The 15,991-nt window shown below is 48.8% G+C and overlaps 5 protein-coding genes across 5 annotated transcripts; 4 read left to right on the top strand and 1 right to left on the bottom strand.

The window, feature by feature from the left end:
• Positions 1-1,212: 1,212 nt before the first annotated feature.
• Positions 1,213-2,151, top strand: UREG_02965 (uncharacterized protein; the record flags this gene model as incomplete). Its single annotated transcript, XM_002543403.1, has 1 exon — positions 1,213-2,151. The coding sequence occupies one exon, from the start codon at positions 1,213-1,215 to the stop codon at positions 2,149-2,151; it is 939 nt and encodes a 312-aa protein (XP_002543449.1).
• A 1,256-nt stretch (positions 2,152-3,407) lies between these two features.
• UREG_02964 (uncharacterized protein) lies at positions 3,408-8,167 on the top strand (the record flags this gene model as incomplete). The annotated part of the gene is made up of 11 exons (XM_002543402.1): positions 3,408-4,083; positions 4,292-4,930; positions 4,995-5,225; positions 5,280-5,410; positions 5,464-6,100; positions 6,166-6,383; positions 6,440-6,654; positions 6,715-7,137; positions 7,192-7,471; positions 7,532-7,675; positions 7,784-8,167. The coding sequence occupies 11 exons, from the start codon at positions 3,408-3,410 to the stop codon at positions 8,165-8,167; spliced, it is 3,978 nt and encodes a 1,325-aa protein (XP_002543448.1).
• A 1,500-nt stretch (positions 8,168-9,667) lies between these two features.
• UREG_02963 (uncharacterized protein) lies at positions 9,668-11,410 on the top strand (the record flags this gene model as incomplete). The annotated part of the gene is made up of 2 exons (XM_002543401.1): positions 9,668-9,907; positions 9,971-11,410. The coding sequence occupies 2 exons, from the start codon at positions 9,668-9,670 to the stop codon at positions 11,408-11,410; spliced, it is 1,680 nt and encodes a 559-aa protein (XP_002543447.1).
• Positions 11,411-12,095: 685 nt separating this feature from the next.
• On the bottom strand, positions 12,096-13,186 carry UREG_02962 (uncharacterized protein; the record flags this gene model as incomplete). Its single annotated transcript, XM_002543400.1, has 3 exons — positions 12,096-12,640; positions 12,713-13,053; positions 13,170-13,186. 3 exons carry the CDS (start codon positions 13,184-13,186, stop codon positions 12,096-12,098), a joined length of 903 nt encoding a protein of 300 aa, XP_002543446.1.
• A 222-nt stretch (positions 13,187-13,408) lies between these two features.
• On the top strand, positions 13,409-14,830 carry UREG_02961 (uncharacterized protein; the record flags this gene model as incomplete). The annotated part of the gene is made up of 1 exon (XM_002543399.1): positions 13,409-14,830. The coding sequence occupies one exon, from the start codon at positions 13,409-13,411 to the stop codon at positions 14,828-14,830; it is 1,422 nt and encodes a 473-aa protein (XP_002543445.1).
• Between the last annotated feature and the right edge of the window lie 1,161 nt (positions 14,831-15,991).

The raw sequence follows: 15,991 nt of genomic DNA, 5'->3' as shown, positions 1-15,991 counted from the left end.
TGCATCCGTCGCCGACGGAAATTATACGATGGCGAACTTATTTCCCAGCCCCGGCATTCAATCCCTGTCTTTGTGCAGCCTTTCGTCCTATACTGGGGCCTATTGGGATGGCTCAGCAAGGCTCGCAACGACCGCCTGGGACTCACCACTGGTTGGTCGATTTGTAAATTCGACCATTCAGACGACCACTGAAGGCGGAGATGAATGTCCATGCATCGTTACTACTCTGTAACTACTCCGTACGGTGCAAGGAAATCCCATTGCTTAGGGGCCAGTGGCAGTGCTAGCAACAAGTGCGATGGCCCCATCCGTGCAATGGCGAAGGCTTGTTCAACGTTGATATTGCTGGACTCAAAAGCCCCAAAGTTTTGAACAGGTCGGTCCCTCTGATATTTGATTACAGTCTTACCTCGCGCTCCCAAGATGTGAGAAGGTAGTGAATCCCTCCAAATGCCGCTAACTAGTTAACGAACTCGCCGCAGGGAGGGCGCGAGGGCCCCCGGCCAAGCGACTCTATTAGTTAGTTAGTTGCATAATACTGTAACTAGTGAGCGACCCAACAAGTTCTAGGATTGCTGATAGGGCATCTTCATGAACATGGGCCTGGTCCCTCCCAAGCTTCGTTGCATCGACCAGTTTGTTCACAAGCACATTTAACTATTTATCTAGCTAAAGATAGTCAAAGGAGACTATTATTTGAAATGGCCGAGTAGCCAGAAGCTCACCTTGACGTCTAACCCGCTCCGCTTCGACTACCCAGTACGCACCACCGCATGGAGAATCAGCCAGATAGTCATGTCGGCTCTTCTGATGATGTCGACTTTAAATGTGGTCTATGCAACAAGTCCTACAGTCGGCGTATAGTTACACTGCTCCTTATTTCACCTACAAGAGCTGACTCTCTTGCGTCTCACTAGGCGACCTTCGAGATCGTCATCGGCGCCGCTGTATAAAATCTGCTAATCAGGAACGAATGTCCAAGCGCAAATCCTGCGCGACATGCGCACAGAAAAAGCTTCGATGCTGTCTGACACGACCGGCATGCAGCCGTTGCGTCCAATCCCAGACCCCGTGTCACTATCCGCCATCGGCTCCTCGCGTCACCCAAGTATGTCTCCTCCTATTTCGAAATGAAGCGCAATAAAGAGTGTGGCATTAATCGGGTTCATTCTGCATTTGCTCGGTTAGATTGATGTTACCTTGCTGGGCGAAATGATTTCGGAGCCTACGTCGACCAGCGGGCCTCCAGATGTCGCCGTCTCCGAATCCGTCTCTCTCAGCGCCAATTGTCCGTTATCTTCCGCTCAAGATAAGGACAATATAACCGCATTCTCATGGAGCCCAGAGACTGGCAGCATGGAATTTATGCTGCAGAATCTTAGCGACGGAAGTTTTCCTGGCCTGGATCTGACAGCGTCGCTGGACGATTTCCTCGCAGGAGACTACCATACCAACACCATCGGCGACCCCTTTTCAACGTTTGCGCTACCTGATGTCAAATCGTATCTACCAAGGACACCTTCCCTTCAGCTTTTGCCTGGTGAACGCCTGCCCCCTTCACAAGCCCCCACTATTATGGCCCCATCGAGCGCTTCTTCATTCAACAGCCCACCGTTTAATGGCGGCATAAACGGCGACGACGATGCCTTTGCGAGTAACCTCGTTCCTAGTCTCTCTGCTTTGACCTCTGAGAGCTCCGCAGAATTGAATCAGGAGCTCTTCCGAATGGTTTGCGAATACCCTAAAAGGATGCTTCAGCGAGATTTTTGGTCGCCCTTTATTCACCATCGACTCTATCGCTGCGCCAAGGCCGGCATGGCAGAGCCATTAGGAATTGCACTTGCTTGTATCTCCGCGCATGACAACTCGGTTGAGTCCAGTTCGAACTTCGTCGACACCATGATTAATACCCAGCGGGAGAAGCTGATCCGAGGGTTCCACTTGTACAGTGACCGCCCGGAAACATGCCTCGCGGCGCTCCATGCTGTCAGTATCTATCAGATCCTTGGTCTCTTCCATGATTCTTCAGGGAGTCCTAATAAGGAAGGAGACCGAAAGCGGGAGGAATCTAAACTGGCGGCTGAGTGGCATAGCTCCTTTTTATTGAAGGTAGGTTCAACATACCTTATCTTTGATGCTCGCTCTCTCTGAATGTTTAGAGCTCATTGTTACAATAGATGACCCGACGACTCTGTAGCCTACACAAATATGCCATCAAACCGGACAAGGAGACCGACTGGCCTCGGTGGAGATTCGCTGAATCGTTGCGGCGAAATGTTTTCTTTGTGAACCTAATCAATGTTCTCGCCGCGAAATCTCGCAGATTTCATCATGACTATTTTGAACCACTAGATGATGCGATGATTCTCGAGATGCCTCTCCCAGCCACAGAGCAGATGTGGCGGGCATGCGATGAAAGGCAATGGCTAATATATCGGGAGGAGGCTTGCCGCATATCACCAGCTTCGACGCTGCGGGAACTCCTTGACTTGGATAGTACCGGCAATTTGGACGTTTCTACTCTTCCACCCCTGACACGAATCATCTTAGCTTGTTCGAAGGTCAATCCAGAGTCCAGCTGGAGAGACATTGAATAACCCTCCGGGTGAACCCGCATTTTCAGCTCGTTCTTAGCCTCAAAAACCTTTTTTTTCATCAATAATCTTCATAGTTACCATTGCTCTACAACACTATATAGTTAAGGGCGCGCGCCTGTATTGTGGATGATGCTAAATATACTGCACAAGCGCAGCACCCTATAGTTACGTATGCACTTGATACTTGTTGTATACCAGGCGAGTTAGTTGATATTTCGAACACTAGTGCCGCTCTCCGTATCTAATTCACCGTAGATAGCTTGTGTGCGCGAGAGAGGGACTTTCATCCTATATTCCACGGCTCTTGAGTCTGAAAATGCAAGAGCCCGCATTCATCTTAACTAATTAACTAGTTAGTGAAACCATGCCTGAGCTCTGTGCGAAGCCACACGGCACAAGCCTGCTGTAGGGCATTTGCCAGCAGCAGCCAGCATGCCAGCTCCGATGCATTAATAATGAAATGAACCGTCGTCATTGGCTCGGAGTTGGGAGGTCATCACGTGAAGCGCTTCTCGGGGGAATTTGGACTTCAGCGGACGACGACATGCGATCGCGAGAAAACACGCAGGCCAGCGATTGTCAATCATGGACAGCTTGAAGATGGATATATGCTGCTATGGCCACTTTTGCAGCTGCAAATCAACAGCCAGGCTGAAATATCACTGGCATAACCAACCTCCTTGAGCAACTGCGGCGCTCATCGAATGCATTTTGTGGTAGATGTTGAGGCGGTTTATCTGTTATATCACGTCTTGATAAATTATATTTCTGTTTCTTTATTACTTTCCTTCTCCAGGATCGACGATTGCCATGTCGAGCACACCAGAAACATCGTCAGAGTCCAAAGAGCCCATTCCCAAGGCCTCCATCCCGGGCCTTGGTGCTGTTCAGACCTTTATCGAGAAGCAGAGCGGCTCTGGAACACATCTCAAACATGTCCCCGTCACGTTTCAGGGATTGAGTGTTTCCGCCCCCGACTCGGGCGAGGTGATTGTGAAGACGCTTCCACAAGCCATCCTAAACACGTTTGGAGTTGACCAATTCAATTTCGTCAAGAATTTACTTTTTTCTAGAAAAACGGCCAAGGAGCCTTTGGGGCAGCGAAATATCCTCGAAGATTTTACCGGGGTTGTGAGGCCCGGAGAGATGTTGCTGGTTTTGGGACGACCAGGGAGCGGTTGCTCGACTTTCCTCCGGACCCTGGCGAATCGAACAACACTTTCCGTCCACGGAGATCTGAAATATGCCGGATCGTCGGCGGCGGACTTTGGGAGAAGTCACCGTCGAGATACCATTTATCTGCCCGAGGAAGATCAACACATTGCAGCGCTCTCAGTGCGCCAGACCCTTCGGTTTGCCTTACGAATGAGTCTAGCTTATAACGTGCGATCCCCCGAGATGGTCGAAGAACTAGTTCAGACAATGGCGCAAATGTTTGGGATCGAGCATGCCTTGGACACCCCCGTTGGTGGCGCTTTTTTCCCTGGTGTGTCTGGCGGAGAGAGGAAACGGTAATTGTTCTCCGCGCCTCCCAAGTTAATACCCTGACTGAGTGACTGGGAAAATTAGTGTCTCCATTGCAGAAGTTTTAGCAGCAGGATCGCCGGTGCAATGCTTCGATAATTCGACCAGGGGCCTCGATTCTTCCACTGCTCTTGATTTTGTCAAAGCTCTTCGAACAATGACTGATATAGGCGACAGAACGACAGTTGCAACGCTATATCAAGCTGGAGAAAATATTTACAATCATTTTGACAAAGTCACCGTTATCTATGAAGGACGACAGGCTTTTTTTGGTAAGATTGACGAAGCTCGGAAATATTTCGAGGATTTGGGATTTGTGCGTGTCGAAGGCCAAACGACCGCCGAATTTCTTTCCAATGTCACAGACCCCTTGCAGCGGCGGGTATCACCCGGAAGTCGTGCCGCGGACCTTCGCACGGCCGCTGATTTTGTCGCCGAGTTTAAGCGTTCCCCTTATTTTGCCTCCCTAAGTAGGGAGGTAGAAGTGTGTCACCGCCAACACCATGGCCAAACGCGCCAAACGAGCACCACAGCATCTTTCAACTTACCATACCTGTTACAAATCTGGGAATGTCTTTTAAGAGAGGTCCAACTTGTCAGAGGCCAGCGCATGGTTCATTATTTTAAATGGCTCACCACCGTCATTCTCTGTCTGGTCATCGGGAGCGAATACTTCGATATATCAAATGATGCACAAGGTGCTTTCACAAGAGGGGGTCTTCTCTTCTTCGCCCTCATTTTCAACGGTTGGCTCCAATTTCCGGAACTGTTCGATGCGCATACCAATCGCCCAGTTCTTGAACGCCAGGGTAAGCAGCGGAATGTTCCTTTTGACGAGGTTGCTTGCATACGAACTAACTGACCTTTTCATAGCGGCTTTGCACATGTACCGTCCGTCTGCAGTTGCGTTAGCCAGAGTCATAATTGATATCCCTTTGATCGTCTTTCAGCACATTATATTTGTGATTACATTTTATTTCTTGGCTGGCCTGCAGATCTCAGCTGGCAAATTTTTTTACTTCTTTTTTATTCTGGTCCTGTCAACTGTATGTTTCAGCAACCTCTTGAGAATGTTCGCTTACTATGTCCCAACTTTAGATGACTGTGAGTTGTTTCTTTTGCTTCACAAGGATTCTCCTACTAATCTCGCGCTTAAAGGCTTCCGTTTTGGTGGCACTGCCTCGACGATCACCATGCTGTTCTCTGGTTTCCTAGTTCCTACCAAGGACATGAGGCCTTATTTTGGTTGGTTGCACTATGTCAGCCCTATGAATTATGCATACGAAAGTGTAAGTGGGCCTCACTCACTGTTCATAGAGTAATGCTAATGGTATCTAAAAAGGTTTTCGTTAATGAATTTGACGGCCTCACACTTGAATGTAACGGGAAATTGATTCCAGCTATCACGAATGCAGATCCAGACTATCAAATTTGCGCGCTCCCGGGTGCTCAGCAAGGCCAACAATCAATCCCGGGCCAACAATATGCCGAGGCAAACGGGCTTTATCTCTCTCATAAGTGGCGCAACGTCGGGATACTGTTTTCTTTTATCGCAGTTTATATTGTTGTAAGTGTCATTGGAAGTGAGATGATGAAATTTACTCCACAAGGAGGCGCCCCAATAGTCTATACTTCTCGCCGAAAATCAAGGAAAGGCGAAGTGACAGCAGTGCAAAACGATGTGGAAAAGCTACCCTCCACACCAGAGCTTTCGGGCGACGAGAAAATGCTTCCGGCTCAGCATCATGGGCCGTCGCTGACTTTGGAAAACCTTACGGTTGATATTGAAGAGAAACATATTGTCAAAGGAATCACCGCATACGTTAGCCCTGGCGACTTTGTCTCCATTTGTGGTGCTAGTGGTGCTGGGAAAACAACTATGCTCAAGGCGTTGAGTCAAATCAACGTAACAGGCCGAGTGGGTGGGCAGATAAAGTTTGGAAATGAACCCATTGGCACGGCCTATAAAAGGGCGACTGGTTTGTACCGCTTGTTTCGAGAAATGATCCTGGATCAACAGCGTGTCCTGACAATTTTTCATTAGGCTTCGCGCAACAAAACGACCTTCATGATGCAACATCGACCATTCGGGAGGCCTTTGAATTTTCTGCTCTCTTGCGTCAACCAAATATCTATTCACGGGCTGAAAAACTTGCGTATGTCGAACATGTTCTCGATCTCCTGGATCTTAGGCACGTGCAAGACGCATTGATTGGCGATGAAAATTCCGGACTGGGCGTAGAGATGACCAAAAGAGTTACGGTAGGTTAGGTCCAGCCTGCTAAGACATAGTAGGTGCTGATAACTGTTCCTTTCAGATCGGCGTTGAACTTGCGGCCCGGCCGAAAGTGCTTTTTGCAGATGAACCGACCTCTGGATTAGACTCGGAAGGAGCTGCGAACCTCGTCAAATATCTTAGGCGCCTAGCACATGCTGGTCAAGCAGTCATGGTGACTATCCATCAGCCGTCGACTCTTGTCTTCTCAGAATTTGATAAAGTGCTAGCGTTATCACCGGAAGGAGAACAGCTTTAGTAAGTCTTTCCAGATTAATATGGGGTTCAATGGGCTTTGCTAATTATTGGAACTTATAGCTTCGGTTCTAGTCATAGCGTTTTGAGCTATTTCGCAAAACATGGAGCAGTCCCACCGCCTGATACAAATCCTGCCGAGTTTGTGCTCGAGGCCGGTGGTGCAGGAATAAATGCGCGCAAGGATGATAAAGGAAGCGAATGGTCCAAGCGTTGGCGTGAATCTGAAGAGGCAGCTGAGGTCATGAACGAAATCAATCGCATTTCTACGAGCGGCAAGGTGGACAGTCCGGGCGAACACGAAGATGACATGTTCAATGCCTCGACGTTCGTCCAGACATGGCTCCTGACAAAGAGAATTTTGAAGAATCAGTGGCGCAATCCGCCGTATATGTACTCAAAGATCTGGGTTCATGTCGTCCACGCGGTCTTAATTGGCACTACGATATTCAAGCTTGGCACTTCTCCCCACGACCTTCAGAATCGGTAAGAAATACTCTCGCTCGTAGCTTTGTACGTCATATTCTGACATTCAAATAGGTCTCTAAGCGTTTTCTCCATCATTCTCTTAGTTAATACTATTGTCAACACAATCCTTGCACGATTTTTCTTCGCTCGCCTACTATGGGAAGCCCGAGAAGGCCCATCACGGATATATGGATGGGTGGCGCTGTGCAACGCTAGCATACTAGCGGAAATGCCTGGAGCATTAGCCTGTGGTTTCTTGTACTACGTGATTTGGTATTGGCTTTGTGGGCTTCCTACCGGGGAAGCGGCCGGCTATGTTTTTTTGAGTCTATTGACATTTGAAGTGTTCGAGGTGAGCCTAATTTCCTATCCCCCGACAAATCAAAAGGTTTGCTGAAGACTATGATTCTAGATTTTGTTCGGCTTGTTCATGATGGCTGTGAGCCCAGATCTTGGATTTGCCGGGAACGTCCTGGTGTTCCTTGTCTGCTCGGTCAATTGGTTTAATGGAATTATTGTTCCATATGACCAGATCCAGGTTTTCTGGCGTTACTGGGTGAGTAGCTTCCTCAAGCTCATAGCAAGAGGTCCATCCCATCACCCCCTCAACACACATATAGAGCTCCTCTTGCTAGCAACAAATTGTTTACTAATTTTCTCCTAGCTATATTACCTGAGTCCGTTCACTTACCTCCTTGGAGGTCTGGTAACCTCTGTAGTCAAGGACCAACAAGTTGTCTGCGATCAAAGCGATGTTTTCACAATCTCTCCGCCAGGGAACCAAACGTGTGGTTCTTATATATCTTCTTGGGCGGCGTCCGCCCAAGCACAGCTTTTGAACCCTCAAGCAACAGACCACTGTCGCATTTGTCAATGGACCAATAGTAACCAATACTTGGAAGGATTCAGTTTGGGTAAGGACAGAAACGGGGGAATATGGGGCTCCTGGGCGATTTTCGTCCTTTTCACCTGCTCGAGTTTCATCCTGGTTTACTTTTTCACTTGGGCCACCCGGGTGAAACGGTGGAAGCTATTCTACTTCTTCTAGTTTCCTGTACTTGCCGCTGCTGAGCCAACCGATTGCGTCCTCCTTGTTATAATGTAAATTATATAAAAGTCATCTATATACTCTTTTCAGGCCACATGTACGGTAGATTAGTATGAAGCCAAAGGAAGTGCAAAACTTACTACTCCGTACCTGGGCTAAAATGCGAGAGTAATCAAATACGCAAATCCTTTTCAAGTGATTCTACTAGGTAATTCTGCGGCTGAACCAACCCCGAAACTCCTAAGTCATCGGGGTGATGAGGTACTACACATGCATGAGTAACGCATGTCCGGAAAGACTTTGTTACGACGATATGCAATATGCTGGCCGGTATATCGCACTCCGGTATGAGTATCATATTTTCTACCCGGTCCTCTTTCCTCCGGCAGAAAAGTGCGCTGAATAGGATCCCGGAATCTCTGGGATTCACGAAGCACCCCATGGGTCCACCAACCCATCGGACAAGGGCTATAAGGTCAGCTCCCCTGATTACGCCAATTGGCGCGTTCTCCAGGGTTAGGTGGTAGTCACTGGAGAGGCGTCCACTGGGTACCGTCTTGGTCGTAACAGCTGATCTGTCCCAAGCCAACTGGTGGTCGTTTTCCGGTAACCAGGGTCAACCCCCCTCTTGGAACTTCAAGAGCGGCTTATTGTCCATGTTTAAGGCAAAGCATAATTAAGTCTGTCAACAGCATGTCCAGCTGAGGACTTTTTCGTCAAGAGCCTGTTGTAGGCCGGGATTACCAACATATTGAACTGGCGGCTTCAAAATTTGACAATCAAAGCATATCATTGTTGATTGGCGGTGTGGCATGAAGTCACATTTGGACCTTCCAAGACCGAAAGCAATTCACACTTACCAATGAATATCTTAATAGACCTTGGTCTCGTGGTACTAGAGTCTAGACAAGGTATAATTAGTTTCAATTATGAGAGGCTCGGCAAAATGGGGCTACATTGTGTAGTTATATGTAACTAGTGGTTATTAGCTCTTGGTCCCTGCGGCTGGTTTTGCGCCTCACCTGCATTATATTCTTCTCGGTCGAGGAATTGTGACATGAAGGTTGCTGCCTGATGAGCACTAGCAATCGAACAAGTCAGTGCTATGATGTATTTCGCACGACCTTTCGGATAAAAGAGGGCAATAAAATGGCATAATTTGGTCATCAGTGTTCTGCTCGGCAGCCATTTGCGTTGGCGTAGACATCGCCTCAATGCCCTCGGCATAGATGAGGACCACTAGCTGCTATAGTAAATGAAACTACGAGGCCGGAGATCTTGGTTCATCGTTCGGACTTGTTTGGCCCCAGTTGCATAAAGGGTTTTCAGTGTAGTAGCTGATCGAAAAAGAGAAAGCGATGAAGATTGTTGTGGCCGAACAGGCGATTGCGATATATCATCGGGTGTGCTCGCAAGAGCAAATTGGACACTCCAGAGCAAGCCTCTTCTTTTGAACCCTTCCATACGCAATATCCAATCACGTTTTGGGACATATCAACGATGATCTTTGATTCTAGGCTTGAACTCCCTCCGCCCCCCCGGTCAGATGTATTTAGCTACATCTTTCACCATGGCCGGAGAGCGTATCCCTGGAACAGGGTGCTATATCGTGTCGATGGCAAGGAAGAGACTTTGACGTTGGCGGAGCTTGAACGGAAGAGCAGGCAATTTGCACACGCTCTTCGGACGGAATATGACATCAGGCCTCGGGATGTAGTGTGCATCCTAGCCACAGATAGGGTACGGGTTTCCGTCCCCATGAATACGCGGTTGCGGCTCTAACAATCGGTATAAATATTTCAGATAGAGTACCCAATAGCCTATTATGGAGCACTAGCGGCCGGGGCAACAATTGCGCTCATTCCGATCCAAAAGGAAATGTCGGAGACCGACGTCGCCGCGAGGCTGGAGCAGGCTAGGGCAAAGCTTCTGATTACTGATTCAGAGGTTCTGTTCTTGGCCGAGGTAGCATCAATGCTGGCGGGTGTCATTCCTTTGATGACAATGGACGCAAATAACCAGGGATGGAGTTGCATGGCCGATTTAATAAAGATTGGCGATCCAACTGCTAACGTCTTCGATCTTAACACCGAGATGGAGGCGAACGAGTACGACGCTTTTATCAACCGGACTAGTGGATCCACTGGTGCTATGAAGTCGGTGGTCACAAGCCATGCGCATTTTATCGCCACAATGGAAGCAACAAAGTTGACAGTCCCAGAGAACACGGATCCAGACAAAGATGTGTGGTTATCTTCCTTGTCTCTTGGTTTCTTTATAAATGCCAAACTGCACATGGGGTTGAACATCTTACTAGGTATTCCAGTGATATTCACACAAGGAAGCCTCGATGAATCGAATATTGGTGTAATTGAACGGCACCATATCACTTTCCTCTTTATTACCCCCCCTCTTGCATCAAGGCTGGCTCGATGTGACGTGAGCGGTGTCAATGTGAGCAGTATAAAGTGGCTGTTGACCGCCGGAGCACCGATGCATGAAAATCTGCGCCGCACGGTTTCGGAAAATTTTGGCGGCGTGCATTTGACACTCGAATGGGCAACGTCGGAGACAATGCTGCTCGCGATTCAGATAGATGAGTCGTCTAAAAAAGCCGGCTCGAGCGGAACTCTGGTAAACGGGATACAAGCCAAAGTTATCAACACGGAAACTGGATGCGAGTGTGGTGTAGGCGAAGAAGGAGAAATCCTGGTCCGCAACAAGCTCGCGCGGTTCAAAGGCTATAAAAATAACGACGCTGCCAACCGTGATTTTGACAGCGAAGGGTGGTTTCACACAAAAGATTACGGTTACCTTGATGAAGACTGCAACGTCTACATCATTGATCGCATCAAAGAGCTCCTCAAAGTGGGTGAAGGTTATGGATCCCACATTTCCGCTAGCGAGCTAGAATCGGTTTTGTTCGAGCACCCAGCCGTAGCCAGCGTTGTGGTGGTCGGCCTCCGCAACAATGAGAGCCAGATAGATGAGCCAGCGGCATTCGTTATTTTGAAGCCAGAGCATGCTGCCAACAGCAATGTAGCAAGACAAGAAGTGGAGCAATTTGCGGCACAAAAATTAACCGGCCTCAGGCGGCTGACCGGGGGAGTCCACTGTCTTTCAAGCTATCCGACAACGGGATTCAAAATCGACCGCAGAGCATTGAAATCCATGATGCTTTCGAAACGGAAACCTGTGGCGGCTGGCCTGTTTGTGTCCCCGGCAATGGTCAAACTAGTGTAGCTAATTCCCAGCCATGTCACTAGGCCGATTGATATCTTCCATATTTATTTGTGTAGTTATTCAAGATCCCCTTGGCGTATTAAGTGGTAGCTTCTCGAGCTGAATTTTCAATCACTCGCGACATAGCTCTTCTGTTGACCCGTTGGAGATGGAGATTTTCCAATTCTTTGTGTTCTAAAAAGTGCGGCAGTTAGACATGAAATGAAGCAGCACTATCGACTTTACCTTTAAACTGAGAACATTGATTGCAAGTGACCCATGAGGTTGTGGTTGAAAAGTGTTTTGTGATGTGTGGTTGAAATGGTTCAAAGGTGTGGTTGTCAACTTGACAAGTCGCCAAGACCACCAACTAGTTAGATCATTCAGCATGGGATGATATGCACAAGCTTCTGGGAATGACTTTTGTATGCTTTGATTTTAAACATTGAAAAGCGAATAAATCCAAAAACTAGACTATACAAAATGCAGGCAAGGTTGAGGAGCCTTTGGCCCACCTAAGCGGGCTTGCGAGCCGATGTCATCCTGAGAGTCGGTGAGTAGCCTTTTTCCTTAATCTCATCAACTAAACGGTCTAGGAATGCATGGTACTCTTCCGGTGTTTTAGCTACATTAGGGATTCCTTCCTCTATATGGCCAGCAGGTTAGAGTCAGCCAGAAGTAGAGCAAGAAGAAACGCAAGGGACTCCTAACCTCCCATGTGAGTGACCAGATGCCGGAAACTCTCCACCCAGAGCTCTGCTGATGGATTGCGATTTTCCGGTATCTTTGCTGTGGCTCCATACGCCAGGTCATGGCAGACAGTAGTGATGTCTTCAAATCCTTCTTTTTCTAGCAGGCTATCTAGCTTCTCACCAATGTAGAGATCCATACCTGCTGACTCTGTCGACCAAATCTGGGTCAGAGCCAACCGGTGTTGCTCTGGATGAGTGGCCCAAATCTCAGGAAACACCCATTTACATTCAACTAGCAGAATATGACCACCTGGCTTGAGAACATCCCGCAGATTCCGCACGGCAAAGGACCATTCAGCTTCCCTAATTCCCCAGACTAGAAGACGTTGATGGACAATGTCAAATGAATTTTTCCACTCTTCGGGTAGAGGCTGACGCAGGTCATGTTGGTGAAGGTCTAGACTGGGGTTTTTCATGAACAGGTGAGAGCCAATATCAATTCCATGTAGACTGAGCTGTTGCTGTGGATGCTGGGAGGCAAGATCAAGAAGCCAGGTACCTGAGAGTTAATTGTGAGCATGGTACAAAGTGGAAATTTGTAGCAACGCCATTGGATGTGAAATGGGCATACCGTCTGCACAACCACTGTCTAGCACCCGGATGGGATGAGGAGAGTTCGGCAAAGGAAAGGAAATCAGCTTGCCATTGCAGCTGGATTTGATATGCTCATGCTGCCGGCGTAATCGATCGATCTCAGTGATGTGGTGTGGAAGCCGATACTGCCCTTCTGTGCCACCAAAAACTTGAGCGGGGGGTGTCTCAACTTCCAACATGTTTGGCATATGTAATGCACCAAAACTGTCCGCTGGTCTCTTTGGTGGGATATTGGTCTCGACGATGCTGCCGTTCCTTCGCCAGCTTTCTGATACGGGGTGCTTTATAGTAGTAGGTCCGTAAGCCCGCGCCGCATAGCTATTGAAGGCTGTTGAACTGGTTAGTTCGTTGGGTGCGGGTTGCACAGTGCCGAACTCTAGGTACGGGCCGCCGATTGTCTGCATAACCAACGAGAACGGCCTCAAAGGTCACACACAGCTTTCATCGTCATTACTAACGAGGAGTGGGATGCATTGAAAGCGATGTTTCGAATTAGTAACTGGCCGGAGTTGGGTGGACATGGATGACCATTTTCCTCCGAGACTTCGAGCCAAAAAGGGTTGATGGCTAGAAATACCGATCCTGAGATCAGGGCACTCAACCCCAAATCTATGATTTTTGGCCTTCAGAGCGCTTGTTCTTCATATTCGCGATGCTCAAAGTGGTGGCAACAATGCCCAAGAACTCGTCAGACAGCATTACCTACCGCCTCGCTGGCCTCGGAGCTATTTTGCTTGGCCACAGCATCGTTCCTCATCCGGACGGCAGCCCAAGGCAGGCCATTCCAGAATCAATCGGATGGACACTCGCTTCGGGAGTATACAGTCCCCGACAGCTTGTCGAAGGGTTTTCGCCACTACTAGACACAGTGGTCTACCGCCTCGGAAAGGACTCTCCCGATGCCAGACCAGCTCGGGCCATGCTGTTGGATAATGTCGCTTCCAACTTGGCCCTTGGCACGCGCGAATCCACGATGCCACTCCCGAAAAACATGTCAGACGTTTCGCGAAGGGAAGTGATGCAACAAGCGGATCGAATTGGAAAGAGCCTTGTGCAGTGGGCAAGGGAACATGCTGGGGGAACCTTTGACCCGAACTTGAACATCCGCAGCCCATGCGAAGGTCACCTTTTGACACCTCCCAACGTCGATCTGATGTTCGGTCGACGCAGTCAGCCACATCTCATGCAGCTCTTCAACGAGTACATGCACCAAATGGTTCTATTGCGCGACTCTCTCCTCCCATTCGATAATTACCAAGATGTTTTGATCCCAGTGGATAACAAACGATCTCGGGGAATTCGCCATATGGAGACGAGTCGAGGGCAATTCCTTGCCACGCTGGTTACCAAAAGCGTTTCACAAGCTTCAGTTATGGCATTTGCCAAATCCTTGCTAGCACCACATCTTCCAGCCACCTCAACTGGCGGATACGGGTTTCAGTACTCTCATGGTGTTGTACTTCCTGCTCTTTTCGGCGGTAACTCAGACTGCTTACACCTCTTGCAATACATGCCACTCAGACTTGATTCGATCAAGACCGATATCCTCTTTGAATACCGACACACGGACTATTACGTCGCTGACCGTGCGGAGATTCCGACCGGGACGAAAGCAGTGGACGCGGACCTGGCCAGGTTTCCGAAAAATTCGCGGGAGCGGGTAGTTCAGACCGCCAGCCTCGACGTCGTTTCTTCTTCATCCCCATCTGCAGTGCGCCAATTAGAGCTAAGGCTCGAATTTCACAACGGAAAATGCGGCGCGGTCGACGCTGGGCAGATCGCCCGCGGCCACCGTTACGCATACCATGCCCTCCGCAAAGACAGCGGGGTACATGCCCTCAAGACTGCTTTCGTCCATTCAGCTGTCGATATGCTGCTGCAGCCTGGCGACGGGTTGATCTCGGCGAGTAATGGAGGCGTTCACGTCATTCCTACGACGGAGTCAGTGGTTTCGCTTGCGCTGCTAGGAAGGCTTTATCCGGAGAACGTCATTCTGTTGTCAGCAAAGGGGAATTTGAGCCAGACAAACAATGCTGGGAAGGGTTTCGAGCCTAAGTTTGTAATCTGGGGTGGGACAGAAAAGGGAGAGGTTTGATTTGAGTGGCCATATATCTTCTTTTAGTTATTGAATGTCAGACCCTGTCATGGTATTCTGGAGACTAGACGTGCAATCATTTAACAAGTGCGTCAAAAAGCCAATGTACTCACGGGCACCATTTGCCAGGCTTCAGCATTGTAAGGGTCCGGGGCATCAGGCAAGTAGCTGTGACTGTTGCTTTCCGCCGCGAACCCGCTCGGTGGGAATGTTGGGCAAAGGAAGGTTGCCCAACTAGGCAGTTAGGTATACGGTGCCGGAGAAACTAAAGACCGCGTGCGCCAAGAGGCTCCTGGGACGGGCTAGACCAAAAAAAGCTAGCGCATAAGCCGGCAATGAGTCAGCATCTGGTAGGCTATGCCGATGGTTTTTCCGACCCGGCCTGATTTAGGTAACTCCCTACCAAGGCAACGTTACCTTGGGTCAAGCAAGATACTCCGTACCTTCGCGTTATATCAAATGACCAGCTGGTGTTGGGCGGCCTTTTTGCATGGATAATTATCCACTTGATCAATAATCTTCCGCTTGGAAATCTTCTAGTCTGTTTTATGAGAACTTTGCCATGGCGAATCTGGTTGAAGACTTGAAGTTACTGTTTGGTCAAGGTAAAGTATTGGGATTGTGAATTGCTTCTAATAACAGTACTGTATAGAAACAAGCGGAGCAAATCTACAAATCTGCTTTATAGACACCACTAGGTGCCTTCTGCTACAGTCTTTTGGCACTTTGCCTCCCAATGGTGCGCAAACTCCCCGAATCCTCGGACGACCATCAAAGCCTGTGAATATGACAATCGTGGATCGCATAAACTACGATAATTTGTACTCAGGTTTTCCTCAGAGCCTCTCTCTGAACAATCAATGCATTCAGTCACAGACTCTCCTGTTTGTTCGAGATGCAGTCCCCCCAAGGATGAACCGTTCTCCCTGTGGACTCGATACGCCCTGGTTGCTTCACGCAGGATCAAGCACACATGACGTGTTTTGTACCCCGAACTGGTGCTAAAAGTATTGCCGTGGCATGGATCACACATCCATAGGGGTCTGTGGCCAGCGTGGCGAACAGCCTGGATAGAGGAGGAAGGCGGTTTCAACGTGTCTGCACTCAGCCTCGTGATGATGTGATCCAGCCAATATTGTTGCCTTGGCTTGGGGGTTGGGG

Source organism: Uncinocarpus reesii, genomic scaffold, assembly GCF_000003515.1.
Source record: "Uncinocarpus reesii 1704 scaffold_2 genomic scaffold, whole genome shotgun sequence".
Taxonomy (NCBI): Eukaryota; Fungi; Ascomycota; class Eurotiomycetes; order Onygenales; family Onygenaceae; genus Uncinocarpus; species Uncinocarpus reesii.
Note: the sequence above shows the minus strand (reverse complement) of the source record. Positions and strands in the feature narration are given on the sequence as shown.